The sequence below is a fragment of the Quercus lobata genome, chromosome 2 (genome assembly GCF_001633185.2).
Source record: "Quercus lobata isolate SW786 chromosome 2, ValleyOak3.0 Primary Assembly, whole genome shotgun sequence".
Classification (NCBI taxonomy): Eukaryota; Viridiplantae; Streptophyta; class Magnoliopsida; order Fagales; family Fagaceae; genus Quercus; species Quercus lobata.
Genome location: NC_044905.1, coordinates 55936994 through 55957643, shown reverse-complemented (window position 1 = coordinate 55957643; position 20650 = coordinate 55936994). Strand labels below are relative to the sequence as shown.

Below are 20650 nucleotides of genomic sequence, written 5' to 3'. Positions count from 1 at the left end.
TAGGAATGAATGATTTCCAGATTTTTTTTGCTATGTTATTTTTGCCTTTTGTGTACTGCTGACTTTTTTCTTCTTTATCCTTTACAAGGAGAGTAAATGTTCAAATTTCCCTCTCCACTTGTAGTAACAATTAAATTGCACAAAAAAAAAAAAAAAATGCAAATTCACATATAATTATGTTATGCGTGTGTGTGTATATATATACACTCATGCAATTGTAAACAGGTTGATGTTTTGCAGACTAACTATGTCTTTGAAAGCTGCAGTCTTCTAGTTTCGAGAGGGCATGCTGCTTCAATTATTTGTGCCTAGGTTTTGTGCAAACACACAATAGCGTTCATCATAGGTTCCATTGTTTGGTGTTAGTCCATAATTGAAAAACTAATTTAATATACTTATCATTACATAAGTGTTTGACAAAAGGCCTCCAATAGGTACTTTGATTTCTTATTTTTCATATGATTTGTCTTCTTTTGTATTTATACAAATAAATCTCCAATGGAAGAGCTTAATGCTCTAAAACATTGAAAGATAATTTCAAGTAGTATATGCAGTAGGTGATTGATGGATGAGGTGATTTGCAAATTGTCCACCATCTACATTTGTGAATAGATTAGAGTATAGACCATAAGCAATCAATTAGCCATTAAAACATAAGACCAAGCGAATTAACGCAGAAACATAAAAAAATAAAAATAAAAATAAATAAATAAATTAAATTAAATAAAAACTTTCTAAAAAATATTTCAAATAAATCGACTAAATTATCCACAAGCAAGAAACTTAATGACATTTGTCTATCTAAGAAAATAAAAGATGTACTGCAGAGTGCAGATTTCCTAATGAAATGAAGAGAGAAACTAATACTTCTAGCTAGCTAAAGATCTACCAATCTACACTAGTTGGTGCTACCAATCATCGAAATGAATGGTCATCATTTGAAAGCTTTTGACGCTTATTTGGGTCATTACTGAAAAAAGGCATCGATGGTGACACTTGATGAGAAGGCATCGATGTCGACACTTGATTATTCAGAATCAGAAGCATATTTGAGTCATAACCGGGGGAATGAATCGATGTTGACACTTGATTATTCAGCGATGCCTGCTGATAAACACAGTAATTGTAGTAATCAGATTGCATTGCTGAGATGTTCTTGGAAGGATTTGTAGTGTACGACCAATCTTGGTTTCTACTTGGCAAATTTAGGGTCTCTACAGAATTCACTAAAGGAGGAAAACAGAAACTTTGTTGATTGCTCTGGACAGGAGTCTCAAAAATATTACCGCCCATTGCTTGAAATGGATCATGGAACCCAGGCATGTCAATGAGAGTAGCAGCGTTACTGTTTTGAGGAACTTCCAATAATGCACTAGGTGCATTTTGATCAGATTGAAGCATGTAGTCATGGTCATATATCATTTGTGCCATAGGATCCTTGAATTCGAAATACTCCATTGGCTCATTTTGAGGCAAAGATGTGGAATTTGGAACCTCCTGATCATCTTGGGCATGGACTTGGGTTGATTTCTCATTCGATTTTGATTCCTTTTCAGTATTCTTATAAATTCTGCACAAAACTGAATCATCCAACTGGATAACATAAAATTCAATGATAGTCAGTTTGAGAATGAGAGAATTTAAGAATAAATAAATTACAACAATTATAGTTGAAATGTATGCACAAAAACTCTAAAGAAGATTCAAATAGCATTTTAATGAGTCATATAAAAGCTAAAATGAAAGGATATATAAAATTTTCATACCTTCATGTCACCTGGACTCCTTTTATCTCGAGGAGGAGTGTCAACTCTAAATTCGTGCATAATCCAATTAGTCTTCGTACCATTTGGAGCTTTTCCTTGATAGAAAACTAGTGCCTTCCTATACCCAATTAGGGCTTCGTCGAATATAATATGCTTGTCAGCTCCAGTAGCTTTCCAATATCCATCACCAGTTGCTCGGTTTGGACGGTTTCCATTTAAATACTTTCGATCTCTCGGAGTAAAAAAGTACCACATTTCTTGTTGTTTGCTGTTGATCATTGGATACGTTAAAATATATATAAAATAATATGAAATGAAAGTATTTGATGTCATATCTGTTTCACAAGGATACACTTCGTACATGTAGGTGTGATTGTGTTATTATTGCTCAGTGCTCACACGTCATGTTGACTCATTTATCTATATAATAATTTGAAGTCTATAAACTGTTTGGTCACGTTAATTACATATTCTAACTTTGAAAGAGAGTTCAAGAATTAACTTAATAGAGAGGCTATATATATACTCTTTCAAAGTTATAAATATCAATATGCAGCGATACAAAGAATACACTATATAATTAAAGGCTTAAAGCAAATATCAAAGAAATTAAATTCAATAACGATGTAGTGAAACTTGAGTTTTACACTCTTCAATTTCAACATGTCAAATCATCATATTATATATTAAAGATAGACACAACCACACTCAATCAATTGTAATATCCATTTGAAAATCCAACTCAATTGAGTGTTTATTGAGATATTATTAGATGTGGTAAGATGTATAGAGCTTTAAGTAAAAAGCTGATGATGTGGCAATCTTTTATTGAATGATGTAAAACATAAGTTTTACACCCTATTCTTACCAATTTCAAACTCAATATCAAAACCATGAAAATCACTCACCCTTAATATACTACCAATTAAGGCTAAAAATTACCAACCAAAAAAAAAAAAAAAAAAATAGTTGTAAACTTTCATATTAAACATTGTTTAGCATATTAGTTCCATGCAAAATTATGAATATGACCTTCAATGCATTGGAAAACAACAAGTTCCATTTGACTCAAAACATGAACGATTAATTTTTTATTAAAAAAAAACAACAAAAAAACAAAGGGATATTTAGAGATTAACTTGCAAGAAACTCAGGATTGTGGTGGTATAAGTTAGTCTCCACGATCTGGTTGGGAGGGAGGGGCTCGTTGGAAACCTTCTTATTCAAGTAAAACCTGACAAGCTCATTGTCAGTGGGACAGAACCTATATCCAGGTGGGAATGTATCAAAAGGGAATGTATCAAAAGGGAATGTATCAAAAAATAAATCAAGAAGAGGTTCTTCTAGTTCCATCCCCTTCTTGATGTTTATCCAGGTTGATTTCCTATTAGATTTTGTTTTGGGATCAGTTTTCTTATAAATCCTGCACAAGACTGAGTCATCCAACTGGATAACATAAATGCAATAGTTAGTTTGAGAATGAGAGAATTTGTGAACAAAAAATTACTACAATGATATTTGAAAAGTAAGCACAAAAAAGAAGATTCAAATAGCATTTTAATGAGTCATATAAAAGCTAAAATGAAAGGATAAAAATATGCATACCCTCATGTCACTTGGATTCCTTTTATCTCGAGGAGGAGTGTCAACTCTAAATTCATGCATAATCCAATCAGTCTTCGTACCATTTGGAGGTTTTCCTTGATAGAAAACTAGTGCCTTCTTATACCCAATTAGGGTTTCGTCGAATATGATAGGCTTGTCAACTCCAGTAGCTTTCCAATATCCATCACCAGTAGCTCGGTTTGGACGGACTCCATTTAAATACTTTCGATCCCTTGGAGTAAAAAAGTACAATTCATTTTCTCCACATTTCTTGTAGTTTGCTGCTAGTCATTGGAAATGTTAAAACGTATATAAAATAATATAAAATGAAAGTATTTGGTGTTTCTTGCTTGACTTCTTCTAACATTGTGCCATTAATTTTTATAAATAGGTAACATAGTCACATAAATTTTTGAAAGTCATTCTATATAAATTTTATAGTTTGACTTTGAAATAGTGCTAAATCATTTTTAAAGTTTAAACCAATTAAAACTCATAAATTCTAGTTAAAGTTTACGTGGTTTTTTTTTTTTTTTTCACAGGCTGTCTAATTTAACTTTTTCGAGCAATAAGGAAATACGTTAACAAAAACTTTATAAAAAAAAATACTCACCGAAAACTACAACATGAAATAACAAAGATCCCTACCATCATTGACTTTGATACGTGGATTTACATAAAATAGTTCTTACTATCGTTACACAAGACTTTAAAAGTTAGAAAGGAACAACAAAACAAAAACAAATTTTTATTTTAACCTAAAAAAATTTAGGTGACTGTTGCACTTGCACCACATCTATATGTGCAGTACTAGATGTCATATCTGTTTTCACAATGATACACTGCGTACATGCATGTAGGTGATTGTGTTATAATTGCTCAGAGTCAGTTATCACACCTCATATTCATCTATATAATTTTTGAATAGATATTCATCTATATAATAATTTGAAGTTTATAAACTGTTCTGTCTCGCTAATTACATATCCTAACTTTGAAAGAAAGCTCAAGAAGAATTAAAGAAACGTGATTAACTTAAAAGATAGGATATATATGTACACCCTTTCAAAGTTTTATATAAGAGAGGCCACCATAATTATTGGGATTGATTTCGATGCAAAGATTACACTATATAGGCTTTAAGCAAATATCAAAACTATAAAAATGACACACCCTTAACATACTACAAATTAAACCTAAAAATTACAACAACAAAAAAATGTTGTAGACTCATATTAATTAAACATTGTTTTGCATATTAGTTCCATGAAAAACTTTGTATATGACCTTTAAAGCATTGGAAAACAAGAAGTTCCATTTAATTCATAAAGAAAAACAAGAACAAAAACAAAACCAAGAACAAGCACAAAGGGATATTTAAAGATTAACCTGCAAGAAACTCGGGATTGTAGCCGTATAAGTTAGTCTCGATGATCTGGTTGGGAGGGAGGGGCTCATTGGAAACCTTCTTATTCAAGTAAAACCTGATGAGCTCGACGTCAGTGGGGCAGAACCTATATCCAGGAGGCAAATCATCAAAAGAGAATTCATCATTAGCGAAGTCTTCGTATTCCTTAAGAAGATCATCAATATCTGAGTCATGATCATCTTGTGAAACCACTGGTGGTGTTGTCAGTGGAGTCTAGTTGTTGGTGTTGTTGCAGTGTTCTATTATGTTCAGGGCTTGGGTTTGTGCTGGGGGTTGTGTATGGGCTTGGGGCTGTGGTGTAGGGTTAGTGGGAGTGGTAACAGAAACCATCAAACTCGGCTTGCACTTCTTATCGGATTCTACAGAAGAAGATGACTTCCCGCCTACACGTAAGTTTGAAACTCTTTCTCTCAAATAGAGCACAGAACCACAAGCTTTATAACATGGAGAAGACCAGCACTGAGGGAGAAAAACAAAAACAAAATACCCAAACGAAGCCCAAGTCCTACTCACTCAATACAGTGTTTTAAAACCACAATATCACAATACAGACCTTTCAAAACAATAACACAATACAAATCTTTAAAAAAATAAAATAAAACAAAATCACACTTTAGAACTTTCAACAAAACAGAGACTAAGAATTATTCAATTTAACTCCCTATCAGCAGCTTCACAATTTTCCACGTCACCTTTTTTTATATTCTTTTTAATGTTTTATTATATTATATTAGATTTTTTTTTTTTGAGAATAGAATTTATTAATTTAACTCCTCCAATTTAGGGGTGTCAATTCGGGTTAGCGTGTCGGGTTCGTGTTGTGTTGAGGTAGGGGTATTCGACTAAATGACTCAACCCTAACCCGATCCATTTAATAATCGTGTTATAATTCTTCAACCCTAACCCAACCTGTTAATAAGGCGGGTTAACTTGACCTAACCCATTCGACATGTTTAATAAACGAGTCGTGTTGGGTTGACACGAATGTAACACAACTCATTTCAACCTGCATAATAGTAAATATAACATCCATCTAAAAATAATTTTTTTTACATCCCAAAAAGTAGTGCATACACATCAAGTCTTCAACTCACATTCAAAATAATATAATTCAACAAAAATATAACATTCATCTAGAAATAAGTTCTTTACACTCCAAAAGAAGTGCATACACTTCAACCTAAATTCAAAATAACAAAGTTTAACAAAAATAAAATAACATAGTTCAACAAAAATATAATATCCTTGGAACTCGCCAAATGCTAAGTATCAATATTGAAAGAATTTGAGCAAACGGTAGACTAATCCTGAGTATGACCACGATTATCATCCATAGATTCTTTGTTGATGTCTAAATTCATAACATCTTCCACAAGTTCATCCAATTTCATTTGTGCAAGTTCTATGCAAAAAGAAAAAGAAAAAAAAGTATTAGTAACTCTAGGGTCTGTAAAGTTTCAATTTTCAATTATATCCCTTGTAAATTTTTGTAATTACTTACTTTTCTTTTTAAATTTAAAATATATGTTGGATATAAAAGGTATTTGACAAATCTAAAATAAAATAAATATTTATTTGTTATACAAGTTAAATGGGTTGTGTTAAGTAGGTTATTTCGGATTGACACAAATAAATTGGCGTGTCAAACGTGTTTATTGTGGATTACGCAAGTTAACCCGCTTATGACACGTTTCTTATCGTGTCGCTTTCGAGTCGACCCGTTTATGACCCAAACCTATTAAGGCCCAACCCTAATCCAAAAAAACCCATGTCAGGTTCGTGTCGTGTTCACGAGTTGGGTCGAACATTGACACCTCTAATCAGTATACAATAATACAACTCCCCCATTTGTTCAAAAATAAAAAATAACAAATACAACTCCTCCATCAGCCTTCACGTCACCTTTAAAAAAAAAAAAATTTCTTTTTAAAGTTTTATTATTATATTAGAATTATCAATTTAGAACCCTAATACGTTTATCAAAAAAAATTAGAACCCTAATACAATTATACAACTCCCTCTTCAGCCTTCACGTCTAAACCCCACAACCTCTCTGTTTTCTAATATACGCTGGCACCCCAAAACTTAGATCCTCGCACCCCCGCCGCTGTAATGGATCACCACCACTGCATCGATTTCTCTTTGTCTCTCCATCGTCGCTCAATCCAGCACATCATATTCTATGTCAGCAAATTATTTTGAGGTAATTAAAACATGTTTTTTAATTTCCTTAATTTCTATATATTGCTCTCTCTCTATCCGCTTCAATTTTTCATGGAATTTTGTTAGTTTGTGGCTGTGGGTTGCTCTGGATTTAAGGTTTTTTTTTTTCTTTGCTTTGCAAATTTCCACGTTTTCTTCTTCTTCCTTTGTTCTCAAATCTATGGCAAAGAAGAATCATGAAATTTTTGTAATTAAATTTTCTTTTTCCCCCTTTTTTTATGCAATTTTTATTGGATTTTTGGTTTCTTGGGATTCTTCTATTTGGTTTTAATTCTGGGTTTGTTTTAGTTAATATATAGTGTTTTTCTCATCTTCATTTTACATTGGTTTGGATTTTCTTTTTCCTTTTTTTTTCGGTTATGCAATTTTTATTGGACTTTTGGTTTCCTAGGATTCTTCTATTTGATTTCAATTCTGGGTTTGTTTTGGTTTGATATGTAGTGTTACTATCGTCTTCATTTACTTTGGTTTTTCCTTTTTATAAATTATTATAATCTCTGGGTCTTCTTATATGATAGCTTATGGAATGTTATGTTGAGGCTGCTGCTATTTTGGACTCTGTGGGAATATTTTTTTGAAGGTTGGGGTTGGTTAGTATAGTTGTTTGAGATTGCTAAACATGTGTTTGATAGAATGCTCAGGTGTTTGTTCTCAGATTCATTTGTAATATGCCTTTTGTTCTCTGTTTAAAAAAATTCAGCTACAAGAAATTACAAAAGGCTATGGTTTGATATATAGTGTTGTTGTCGTCTTCATTCACATTGGTTTTCCCTTTTTATAAATTATTATAATCTCTGGGTTGTCTTATATGATTGATGTAGGACACAATTTACTATTTAATTATTGTAATTTATTATTTTTGGTATTTTTATGTAAAAAACGTTATTTTAGGTTTAGGTGATTTATTTCCTTGTTTTTAGGTGCATTTAATGCTTTTTAGGTCAAACTTTATTCCTGATATGGTTAGGTATCAATTAGGAGTTATTTTAGAATATATTTTCTTGTCTGTCAAGTTTTATGGAGCCCTCAAATAGTCATCTAAGTCTGTAAACGTTTTTCATGAATTATTGAATAAAAATTAGAAAAGGTGAGGCTTTGCTCTTCTTTTGGTTCTTCAAGAACTGTGAATTTATCAGGGATTCTTCCTTGTGGCGTTCAAACTTTATACCTTTGGTTCGTGATTCAAGTATAATCATTGGGTCAAGGTGTTACTTATACCTTTGGTCCACGTTTCACTTATAAACGTTGGGTCAGGGTTTTCTATCAAAATCTGAATTTTAGCTTTCTTGTGCAAGTATTCCAATATTTTTGTTGGGTCTCAAAGCGTGTCTATTGAGGTTCGCATCATTTGGTATCAGAGCACAGGTTCTAAAATCAGTTTTCTATCCCTTTTATCTTTTGTTTCTTGTTATCATCCTATCTTGTTCCTTTTGTGTTCTTTATTCTTTGTTCTTATTTTGTGACGTGCACTAGGTCAAAATCGAGCACCAAGCTCAAAAAAAAAAAAAAAAAAAAGTGAAAAAAAAAAAAAAAAAAGAAGAGATGGTAATTATTGAGAACCTTGTGGAAGATTCAATTGAGGTCAAATATGAGGATGAGTCCACAACTCACAATCCTCAAGTCTCAGTTGATTTGTTGAAGATGACTATACAATATGTTGATTTTCTTGGAGTAGAAAATTTTAATTTTATTATCAACCCTTTGTTGATTGATGTTGCATGTAAATTGAAAGTAGATGAGAAGAAATTTTATGCTACACTTTATGAAGGATTCAAGTTTCAGAACCGGATCAAGTTATTAAAGCATTTGAAGTATTTGTTTATTTGGAGCGGAAGATTTCAAATTTCAAAGATGAACTCGAGGACAAGTTTGTTTCAAGAGGAGGGGTCTGATGTAGGACACAATTTACTATTTAATTATTGTAATTTATTATCTTTGGTATTTTCATGTAAAAAACGTTATTTTAGGTTTAGGTGATTTATTTCCTTGTTTTTAGGTGCATTTAATGCTTTTTAGGTCAAACTTTATTCCTGATATGGTTAGGTATCAATTAGGAATTATTTTAGAATATATTTTCTTGTCTGTCAAGTTTTATGGAGCCCTTAAATAGTCATCTAAGTCTGTAAACGTTTTTCATAAATTATTGAATAAAAATTAGAAAAGGTGAGGCTTTGCTCCTCTTTTGGTTCTTCAAGAACTATGAACTTATCAGGGATTCTTCCTTGTGGCGTTCAAATTTTATACCCTTGGTTCGTGATTCAATTATAATCATTGGGTCAAGGTGTTACTTATACCTTTGGTTCGCGTTTCACTTATAAACGTTGGGTCAGGGTTTTCTATCAAAATCTGAATTTTAGCTTTCTTGGGCAAGTATTCAAATATTTTTGTTGGATCTCAAAGCGTGTCGATTGAGGTTCGCAAGTATTCTAATATTTTTGTTGGGTCTCAAAGTGTGTCTATTGAGGTTCGCATCAATGATGCGAACCTCAATAGACACGCTTTGAGACCTAACAAAAATACTGGAATACTTGCACAAGAAAGCTAAAATTCAGATTTTGATAGAAAACCCTGACCCAACGTTTATAAGTGAAACGTGAACCAAAGGTATAAGTAACACCTTGACCCAATGATTATAATTGAATCACGAACCAAAGGTATAAAGTTTGAACACCACAAGGAAGAGTCCCTGATAAGTTCACAGTTCTTGAAGAACCAAAAGAAGAGCAAAGCCTCACCTTTTCTAATTTTTATTCAATAATTCATGAAAAACGTTTACAAACTTAGATGACTATTTAAGGGCTCCATAAAACTTGATAGACAAGAAAATATATTCTAAAATAACTCCTAATTAGTACCTAACCATATCAGGAATAAAGTTTGACCTAAAAAGCATTAAATGCACCTAAAAACAAGGAAATAAATCACCTAAACCTAAAATAACGTTTTTTACATAAAAATACCAAAAATAATAAATTACAATAATTAAATAGTAAGTTGTGTCCTACATCAGACCCTTCCTCTTGAAACAAACTCGTTCTCGAGTTCATCTTTGAGATTTGAAATCTTCCGCTCCAAATAAACAAATACTTCGAATGCTTTAATAACTTGATCCGGTTCTGAAACTTGAATCCTTCATAAAGTGTATCATAAAATTTCTTCTCATCTACTTTCAATTTACTTGCAACATCAATCAACAAAGGGTTGATAATAAAATTAAAATTTTCTACGCCAAGAAAATCAACATATTATATAGTCATCTTCAACAAATCAACTGAGACTTGAGGGTTGTGAGTTGTGGACTCATCCTCATATTTGACCACAATTGAATCTTCCACAATGTTCTCAATAATTACTATCTCTTCTTTTTTTTTTCTTTTTTTTCACTTTTTATTTTATTTTTTTGAGCTTGGTGCACGATTTTGACCTAGTGCACGTCACAAAATAAGAACAAAGAATAAAGAACACAAAAGGAACAAGATAGGATGATAACAGGAAACAAAAGATAAAAGGGATAGAAAACTAATTTTAGAACCTGTGCTCTAATACTAAATGATGCGAACCTCAATAGACATGCTTTGAGACCCAACAAAAATATTGGAATACTTGCGAACCTCAATCGACACGCTTTGAGACCCAACAAAAATATTGGAATATTTGCCCAAGAAAGCTAAAATTCAGATTTTAATAGAAAACCCTGACTCAACGTTTATAAGTGGAACGCGAACCAAAGGTATAAGTAACACCTTGACCCAATGATTATAATTGAATCACGAACCAAGGGTATAAAGTTTGAACACCATAAGGAAGAATCCCTGATAAGTTCACAGTTCTTGAAGAACCAAAAGAAGAGCAAAGCCTCACATTTTCTGATTTTTATTCAATAATTTATGAAAAACGTTTACAGACTTAGATGACTATTTAAGGGCTCCATAAAACTTGACAGACAAGAAAATATATTCTAAAATAACTCCTAATTGATACCTAACCATATCAGGAATAAAGTTTGACCTAAAAAGCATTAAATGCACCTAAAAACAAGGAAATAAATCACCTAAACCTAAAATAACGTTTTTTACATAAAAATACCAAAAATAATAAATTACAATAATTAAATAGTAAATTGTGTCCTATATCAATGATAGCCTACAGAATGTTATGTTTGGGGCTGCCGCTATTTTGGATTTTGTGGGAATTTTTTTTGAAGGTTGGGGTTGGTTAGTATAATTGTTTGAGAGTTATATAACTTAGTTATATATGATTATGCAAGATGGGCATGGTATTAGATATTATAAATTTGAGGCAGAGATTCAGAGAGATGGTTGAGAGAGACTTAACAAATAGCAACTTTAATGAATACCTCTATCATTATGCAAAATCAAAAGGCATATTATAGATTTTTAATCTTTTGACTTCATAACCAAACTTGCCTGTTTATGTGGTGTCATACTACCTTTTAATTGGAGTATGTACATGAAATCTTTTAACTTCATAACCAAACTTGCCTGTTTATGTGGTATCAAAAATACATAGGTACCTACAAAAACCTCATTTTATGTTTTCAATTTTTAGGCACAAAGGAGCTTGCATAGGCCTTGAGAGAAAAAACAACCCTTGGTCATATTGATGCCGGTGTTGCTGCCACATGGTACTCTCTTTTCTTACATGTACACAAGTTGTTTGATAAAATTTGTCAGTGATTTTTTGTTGTTGTTCTAGAAGTCATAATACATGGAGAGTGGTAAGGAGGAAGATAATTAGGGAATGTGATGTTGTGTTGTTGATTTAATCTGGGTGAGATGTATTTGTTGGCCTTATTTTCTCAATGTCATTTTTTGTGTGATGTAAAAACATGACTGTCATTTTTTTTTTATGCCTTTTCAATTGAACCAGAATGGATTTTTTTTTTCTCCAACTTAAATGAATGACTGGTTTTTATGTACTGCACCTATTTTTTGAACTTGCTTTCAAGTTTCATATGATTATATTCTTTAAGAAAACATGTACATACTCCAAATTAAAAGGTAGACTCTAACTATTTGTATTAAAAATTTGTTGTCTTTTTTCCTCTTGGAATATACTTTTAAATCCTTTATGAGATTTTGTGTTACCAAGATTTGCTATAGCTTAGTTTGTTGTATAATTTATAGTGGTGGAACTACTGAGTGTGTATTTTGGTTTCTACAATGAAAATGGTTGGTTTGAGATCTCTAAATGTGACAAGATTTATCTGCGAAATTTTGTTTAATGGTGGGGAGCAGAATTTTGTGTTGGGCAGGAAGTATAGGCAACCACAAAATTTCAGAGGGTGGTTAGAGATGATCACTTGGAATGGAAGTGGTGGCTGGATGGTATGGATGATATAATATATTAAGTAAAGGTTTTAAGTTGTTGTGAGTGTGAATATTATATTTTCACTTTGACATTAGAGAAATCGTTGCATCAATAATAAAATTTATTTATTATTTTTTATTAATATATTTCATTCTATTTTTCTCCTCAAAATTTTGATAGAGATGGTAGTAGCTTCAAAGCATACACAAGTAATTTATTCATATTATTTTTTTCCTATAAAGTTTTATTCTCTCATCGTCAAGATTATCTACTCATCAATATATTTTCTTTCCTCAAAGTCATAATACAAGTAGTGTTAATTCTTTGATTTTTCTTGGGTTGTCCTACCAATTGATTGATTTAAGTTGAATCTTCGAATTGAATAGTGGGAGCTGTCCTCAATTTATAAGTTTATTATTGTACATTATATTTGTATTTTAGATTGAGCCAATCATTTGAGAAGTGCATTGAAAATGGATATTTTTTTTGCTAAAAAAAAGATCCCAAAATTTTGGGAGGTGATGCTTGCTATTGACATGAGTTCGAATTTTTTTGGAGTTTATTTTTTCTGCCCTTAAACTGGCCTTCCTCCCTCTAATTTTTATTTATGGTTCTTGGTTGGATATAGCACTTTGAAATTTAAATTAGTCAAACTACACAAACTTGAATGGTGGACAACATTGAATATTCTCTATTTTAAGGAGGGATATATTATGACAAAATTAAGTCGTAGAAAAGGGACAGTATGTTTCGTAAAATTATTGTGTTTAGTTTTTGAGTTTGAAAATTTTGTTCTTAAAAATAATCCTTGGTAGGCTTATATGGAGCACATAGCTCAAGTGCAGGGGTTTTACACAATATTGCACTGATGTTGCCAAAGCCTTGAAACCCAATTTTCCATGTAAATGTAGACGATATAGAGGCAGTTGTTTCATGTTTGTGAGCATGCAACTGAGTGACATTGAACTTTCCACTGAGATGTGGTTGATTTTGTTTGTTATTGTCGTTATAATATCTATATCCAATGTTATAGTGTAGATATTTACACACAATTGTTATTTGATAATAATTGTTTGTTACGAGATTCTTCTCTCTTTATCGGTCATTGTATTCTCTTGATCTCTATTCCCTTTTGCTCTTATATTTTAACTTTATTGTTGTTGTGTAGATTTTACTTATTAGCATTTGTATGATAGAGGAAGCTTTCAATAAATATTTTTCATTCTTTTACCATTTTTGCAATAATTGTTACGGAGTAGATTAATTTTCCTTTAATGTTTGATTTCATATTAAAATAATTTTAGTTGACTTTTGTTAAACTATTCCATGCATCGCACAGATTAGCGACATCAACATAAATCAATAAATAAATAAAATTCTGAATTTATATTTCTAAAACCTGATAATTAAAAAAAATTAATTATAAAAAAAAACACAAAATCTGATTTGATATTTGTAAAACCCAATACATAACAGCAGACCCCTTCTCCTTACTCCAAAACAAAGACCCACGGCCCATTCAGACTTCAAAGTCCTCCGTTTTGATTCTCCTTCTCAAGGTCACTCAGCATCCAAATACAAAGAATTTGCAACTAAAGGCAGGATTCTCTAATAAGTAAAATCTGAACCCATGGTAAGAATTCAGATTCGCTTTCAATCGAAGACCTACTTACTCTGTTATAATTTTCTATATATAAAAGTCCAGTAGATGAAGTAAAGTCAGCTGGACCTACCAATTTGAGCATTGGCCACATCCTTCCTTAATGATGTTAGACTACTTCGGTTTTTTTTTTTTTTTTTTTTTTTTTTTTTTTTTTTGGAGAAACAGACTACTTCATAGTTTATTTTTGAGAAGGAGACTACTTCGTAGTTGGTTCTTCTATTAGGAATATATTTTTCTCTTACGGCTTTCCTTGAACAAACGAACCAACAGAGAAGATAGCATGTGAAGCAAAGAAATGGCTGGGTTTGCTAGACAATGATGTATTGAATGGAGGAGCATCCCCCATTTATTAAGACTCTACTAAACAGTGATGTACCTGCTCAATGGAAAAAAAAAAAAAAAAAAAAAAAAACCCAAATGTATTTGTAGCATTTTTCAGTGGAATGTCTTGCTTCCTTTCGGCATTTTTACTACAATGTTACTCCAAAAAATTTTAAATAAGATTTTTTTTTTCTATTAAAAGTTGTGCTATTACCCTAGTCCATTAATAATCACTACTCATGTTTTAGTTTTAAAGTTGTAATATCTATTGAACAATATGGTATTTTGTGTTTCAATGCATTAATATTGTTCTTTTTTTAAAACAAAAAAATTGTCATATTTGAATGATATCTTGAATAATCACTAACTATATATAGTATATTATTATAAACATTTCATTTAATTATATAAGTTATTCCAACTAAAATAAAATGAAATGAAGATTTGAAATAATATTTTAAACTACCATAAATAAATATTCAATATAAAGTAAAATTAATAAAATTTTCTTTTTAAAATCTTATTTTCAATAGTTTTCCCATGCATTGCATGGGTTAGCAACTTGTGCAATATATAAAAGCAGAAGCCTTTATGGAGATGTTGCTACGTTAGGAAAAAAGGCCACTTAAAAACTGACACGTATACAACTTATTCTTTAAAACACCGTAAGGTGCGTTGGAGAGACTCATTTTCATCAAACGTTTGGAGAGACTCATTATAAAAACATCAAGCCGCTTATCGACCAAAAAAAAAAAAAAAACAAAAACCCAAACCGGATTTCCCGATCAAAATTTAGACTCACTCTAACTTGCGATTCTTCGTTGCAACTCTATATACACATAGATTGGAATAGCGTGTTCCAGCCCATCAGACAGACCCAACAAAAAAAAAAAAAAATAAATAATGAAAACCTCTGTTCGTTCTCTGCAACAGTGAAAACTGAAAATCTTTGTTCATCCTCTGCAACAACAAGCGATTTAGAAGCTATTCCATCCCTTCTATTCAACAACAGACAATTAAGAAGGTTGGCATTTTTCCCCCTTTTTTTTGTTTTCTATTCAATTATCGTGTCTAGGGTTTTAAAAAAAAAGGGTTTAGTAGAAGGTAGGCATTTTTTTTGTTTCAATTAGCATTTCAAACAGATAGATAGATAAGAAAGATTTTGTTAAATACTGTTTTGCCGCACTACTTAATCAAGGTTTAAGGTTTGCCTACCTTTTTCCCTAATTTCCCTTTTTTTCTTTTTCTTTTTACAATTTCTTGAGTTCTATTTTGTTCGATTGTTGTATTGATTAAATTTAGTTTTTGTTTGGCAGATTTTTGTTTTGGTTTGTACTTTTTTTGGTTTCCCCCTAAAATTTGAATTAATTTATGCTTTGTACATATCTATGTTTTGTTAAATCGTTCTCAAAAGAAAAAGAAAAAGAAAAAGAAAATACTGAACTGTTAATTACCTTCCAAATGGAAACAATCCTTGATTTTAATGGTCATATTTGTAACATGGATGGTTTAAAATCTGAATGTTTGGAGAATACAATCGCCTTTGTTGTTTTCCTTTTGATATTTAATTTCATTATTATTTCTCTATTGATATATGTCTCTATTGATATATATTTTTATCCTTTTTTTTTTGCTTTAATTTTTTTAACCCAAAAGCCTATTTAAAATTCAGCCAGTGATAAATTATATTGTTTGGTAACGCTACAATTAAAAGACCCATCTAAAAATCTGCCACTTCACAATTAAATAAGTTATATTCTTTCCTAATCTTAACCTCGTTTGATAGTCAAAACAAAAAAATAACCAGTGTTTGGTAGAGTAGTTTGAGTAATATTGTTTGAATGTTTTTGATATACATATGGGTGAAAAAGTGTATAAAAATGTGTGTAATATTATTTAAAATACTCAAAAGTGTGTTTGAACTAACCTACCAAACACTCCCTTAAAAACTTGTCAAGTTTACAATTAAAATTCGAAAAGTTCCTATCAAAAAAAAAAAAAAAAAAAAAATTCCAAGAGTAGTTTGAGTAATATTGTTTGAATATTTTTGATATACATATGGGTGAAAAAGTGTATAAAAATGTGTGTAATATTATTTAAAATACTCAAAAGTGTGTTTGAACTAACCTACCAAACACTCCCTTCAAAACTTGTCAAGTTTACAATTAAAATTCGAAAAGTTCCTATCAAAAAAAAAAAAAAAAAATTCCAAAAGTTATAGTGTCTCACTAGAACACATAAAAAGTAAAAACTGAAAGCATCCTTATTTTTCTCTCTCCCAAGACAAAAAAAAAAAAAAAAAAAAAAAAATCTCTCCCTCTCTCTCAAAGAACAATGGCAAGCAGCAACGTCGAAGAAGAGGAAGTTGCATCAGAAGTAGAAGCGGTGCAAGTAGTGTACGGAGATGATTGCATGGTTCTCCAATCCTATCCTCCCCACCTCCACCTCCTCCTCAAGCCTCGCACTGCCGACGTCACCTCCTAACAGGTCTTTCTCTCTACTAATTTCTATATCTGTTTGGTTGCCCAGAAAACGATGGAAAGTAAAACCAAAACCTAGAAAAGATAAAATAAAAACCTTCAAAACCGAATCAAAAGACCACACCTTTTGCTTTACCCAAATAAGTTGTGCTAATTTCTTCCCTTTGCAATCACACCGCTTAAAAAGAAAAACCACAAACGTTCAAATTCCTTTCAATATCTTTCACTCTACTTTGTGATTCAGGAAAACAAAAACTTTGATTGATGTATATCCATAGTTTTCAAACTTTTACAATTCCAATTGGGTTTGGTTTCAGAAATTAGGGTTAAGGAATTTGAAATTCTGATATGTGAATATTTTTTTAGATATTTTCAGTAATGGGTTTGTTTAAATTCGACCCTTTTGGATTTAAAACATTCAATTTCTTTCTCTGCAGAGATGAAGTAGAATCTTTCTTCAATCTAGAGTCTCTAATTTCATCAAAGCAAAGGTACCAATTTCTTTTCCTAATATTCTCCTAATTTTTCCTCTCTATTTGTTGAAATCAGGGAAAACCTCATCAAAATGAAATCTTTCTAATCCTTTAAACTTAATCATTTCACTTTAATTTTCAAGTTTTGTTTTCTCTCTTACATGTTCCCTTATTTGCAAGGGGGATTGAAATTGTGGGGTTTTGAAATCTGTAAATATTTTGTTATTTTGTTTATACATTGTATATTTTAGACTATATTTTTTTTTTAAAAGATAATTTTAAGTCATGATTTGTTATTTTTCATGTTGGGTTTTTCTGGGTTTTGCATGTTTTAAATCGTTAAATCTGAAAGTATAATGTTCTTTGTACAAAATTGATTACTTTGTATGTTATGGTAGAGAATAATTTTCTCAGAGATTTACTTATCAAAAAAATAATAATTTTCTCAGAGATTCCTAGGTGTTAGTTTTGGTGTGTACAATATTTGGTTTTTTGGGTTTTTCATGTTGTATGTCGTTCTTGAAAATTCATTGAGAATCTTTTTAGTACTAAGAAACAAAAGTGAAACAATAGTAAAAGGAATTGTAACCAGTTTTGAAGGTTTTAAATTGTTATGTTTAAATTACATTTGTTAGTTTGCTAATCTGTGAATTGTGGCGATAAGTAGAGAATTGCAACCAGTTATGATATTTAAATACCATGAAATTTCAGCAAGTTGAGATGATTAGTAGAGAATCTGTCATGCAGTGACATGAGAAAATTCAATAATTCAAGGCTTTATACAGTACTTAACTCAATTGAGATGATTTCTTTTCAATTTGTGAATGTTGGAAGTATTTGTTTTGCCTAATTCATAGTGTAATGTACCAAGTTTCTTCAGTCAGTTTTCTTAATCCTCTTATACTTTTAAGGTCTATTTTGGAAGAGAATTATGGGTGGAAAAAGCTTATATAAATAAAGGGGTTCACACATTGAAGAAGCCACAATATTGGTTTATGTTTTTAGCAAAGTATGGTATTTGGTCTTGCTACATTTTGAAAGTACTACAATTTGACAGTGGGCATGATATTCTATTTTTGTTTCAGACTTTCAGTTGTGTTATATTGATCCTGGAGTTTCCAATGGGGAGGAGATGCAACCACCGAAGAGAATATATAGTGCACAACTATAAAGTATTGTGTTCTCTGTTAGTGCTTCTTTTAGGTACTATTTATCTATTTCATTATGTTATTTACCTCATTCGATCCCTTTTCTGTTGTACTGTATGAAAAAAAAAAATATTTCAAGGTTATTACTTGAACACCAAATGAAAAAAATTACAGCTGTATGTTTTTTTTTGTAATTTTGTTTAGCAAGTCAATGTATTGAAGTTTTGTGATAGTTAATTTGCAAGATTAGCAATCTCACAATCCAATTACGTAATTCTCAACTTAATTGACAAAAGGTATACATCCATGACTAGAGTAACCAACTAAAGCACAATTGCAATTTAATTCTGCTCACTAACTTAGAGTCGCATTGAGTATCTCATTTAGAACCTATAGTTTATCATTATAGCATTACAAAAAATGTATAGACACACACTCTCTTAGAGAAAGAACATCATTGTTAGAAACATCAGAACATTTCTCCTTGCATTCTCTAAATTTTGCTTTTTTTTTTTTTTTTTCCAGGTCCAAGAAAATCCTCTCAGCTCCAAAAACTTTTTGCAAATTAAACCCATTAGTCAAGAAAAGTGATGCTTATCTAAGTTCTGAAGAATAAATTCATTGAAATGGTTCATGGTCATCATGGACGGATTTTTTTGGAAAATTTCATTAATAATTGAGAAGTTTCTAATGCATATTTATACAGTGCAATTGATTAGGTAGATTAGGTAATGATAATCATGAATTAACTAAAAATTGCCATAATGATTATTATTGCTTAAAAGCTAATCCATATTTAATATACATTTCAGTTGATTTAAGGCTCATCTAGATCTATTATTGCTTAAATTCTATGAAATTTTTGTGGTTTTAGATAGTGCAATTGGTATGGATGCTTGACTTTTATACCCAACTTTAATGGCTACATTATAGTGATTTTTAGTTACTTAAGTTGAATACCTATATTTATCCTAGCCGGAGACAAATGATTTATTATTTGGGTAGAGAATAAAAGGATGATTCAAAGAGCTACAAAGATAGGATAGCAACAGATTGGTAATTGAATTAAAAATTGGCATGCATAATTATATTAGAAATGCGTTAGATTTAATAGATTGCTTGGTCAATTAGGAATCACACCAAAGCACTAGATGGAATTAAATATGTGTGTGTGTGTGTGTGTGTGTGTGTGTGTGTGTGTGTGTGTGTGTGTGTGTGTGTGTTACATTTGTGTTTTAACATTTGATAGCAGTACAATGCTTACAGCAGAAGTTGTTTTTGGGTTTGAATCTTAAAGATATGTAACTATAAATATCTTTCTTAATAGTTCAATGATTGATGTCTAAATCAATTGAAAACAATTATAAAGAATTAGGTAGATGATAAAGAGTAAAGCACCCTGCAGTCTGCATTGCTCTAAACCAGGAAAGGGATTTCAATTGGATTAATATGCATGTTGCAGGAAGTGCAAGAATACAAAGAGGAAAGCTTTAAGACAAATAGCTCAAACTCAACAACAAAAGTAAGATGGAATCCAAAATTTCTCTCTGATGTTTTCTTTTAGAATGTATGGAATTATTATGTTGTACATTGAGGACATTTTTATTGTATTATGAAGTAACTATTCAATTTATTTGTTTTTATTGTCTGCAAAAAAAATTGTCTAACAGTATATGGAGTTATGGTATTTTTTGTGGTGTTAAAGTGATAGAATGACTTTGTATATATGAAAGTAGAGACTTCATCTTTACATAGTCTAAAATTTTGCCAGTTGGTGCATTCCTTGCAATATTCATTTGTTTTTAATTAATTTTTTAAAGTTTCTGTGAGACTATTTAATACTGTAGTTTGATGTAATTCATAGATTACTACTATAGGATTTGAATTTTGTGATATTGAGTGCATGTGTGATGAAGAAAGACAATTCTTTTTTGATCTATTTCAAATTTTGTTGAATGAACAAGAAATTTCAAGATTAGATTTCATAGTTTTCTTTCTTGCAAGTTTTTTTTTTTTTTTTTAATATTTTTTTTGGGTATTATCTAACTATAAAATGTTTAAATTTTCACCTACAATTTGTCGTTTGTAATAAATAAAAGTGTCCTGCACATTGTGCGGGTTATAAACTAGTATATATAAAAATAGAGATCTCATGTTGAAGAGGGGTTGTGCCAAGTGGCGCATTCCTTGAAGTTATTTTTATTTAGGCTT

The 20650-nt window shown here is 30.9% G+C and overlaps 2 protein-coding genes and 1 long non-coding RNA gene across 4 annotated transcripts; 1 reads left to right on the top strand and 2 right to left on the bottom strand.

The window, feature by feature from the left end:
• Nucleotides 1-915: 915 nt before the first annotated feature.
• Nucleotides 916-2045, bottom strand: LOC115966755 (NAC domain-containing protein 67-like). Its single transcript, XM_031085924.1, has 2 exons — nucleotides 1767-2045; nucleotides 916-1593 (listed from the first exon to the last, which is right to left on the bottom strand). The coding sequence occupies exons 1-2, from the start codon at nucleotides 2043-2045 to the stop codon at nucleotides 916-918; spliced, it is 957 nt and encodes a 318-aa protein (XP_030941784.1).
• Nucleotides 2046-2900: 855 nt separating this feature from the next.
• On the bottom strand, nucleotides 2901-6954 carry LOC115966747 (NAC transcription factor 32-like). The gene is made up of 4 exons (XM_031085917.1): nucleotides 6900-6954; nucleotides 4761-4991; nucleotides 3372-3655; nucleotides 2901-3212 (listed from the first exon to the last, which is right to left on the bottom strand). Exons 1-4 carry the CDS (start codon nucleotides 6952-6954, stop codon nucleotides 2901-2903), a joined length of 882 nt encoding a protein of 293 aa, XP_030941777.1.
• Nucleotides 6955-16646: 9692 nt separating this feature from the next.
• On the top strand, nucleotides 16647-20215 carry LOC115978426. Of its 2 annotated transcripts, none has more exons than XR_004088712.1 (4): nucleotides 16647-16825; nucleotides 17256-17309; nucleotides 18377-18494; nucleotides 19902-20215. It is a non-coding gene; the product is annotated as an uncharacterized LOC115978426 (long non-coding RNA). The 2 variants fall into 2 exon arrangements; XR_004088711.1 differs by having other exon boundaries at nucleotides 18965-20215.
• The last annotated feature ends 435 nt before the right edge of the window (nucleotides 20216-20650 follow it).

Coding starts and splice junctions, on each gene's coding strand:
- LOC115966755 (XM_031085924.1), bottom strand. CDS start 2,045: ATGATCAACAGCAAACAACAAGAAATGTGGTACTTTTTTACTCCGAGA. Junction 1,594..1,766: donor GGAGTCCAGGTGACATGAAG/GTATGAAAATTT, acceptor TATGTTATCCAG/TTGGATGATTCAGTTTTGTG.
- LOC115966747 (XM_031085917.1), bottom strand. CDS start 6,954: ATGGAGAGACAAAGAGAAATCGATGCAGTGGTGGTGATCCATTACAGC. Junction 3,656..4,760: donor CAATCCCGAGTTTCTTGCAG/GTTAATCTTTAA, acceptor TCCAATGACTAG/CAGCAAACTACAAGAAATGT. Junction 3,213..3,371: donor GGAATCCAAGTGACATGAGG/GTATGCATATTT, acceptor TATGTTATCCAG/TTGGATGACTCAGTCTTGTG.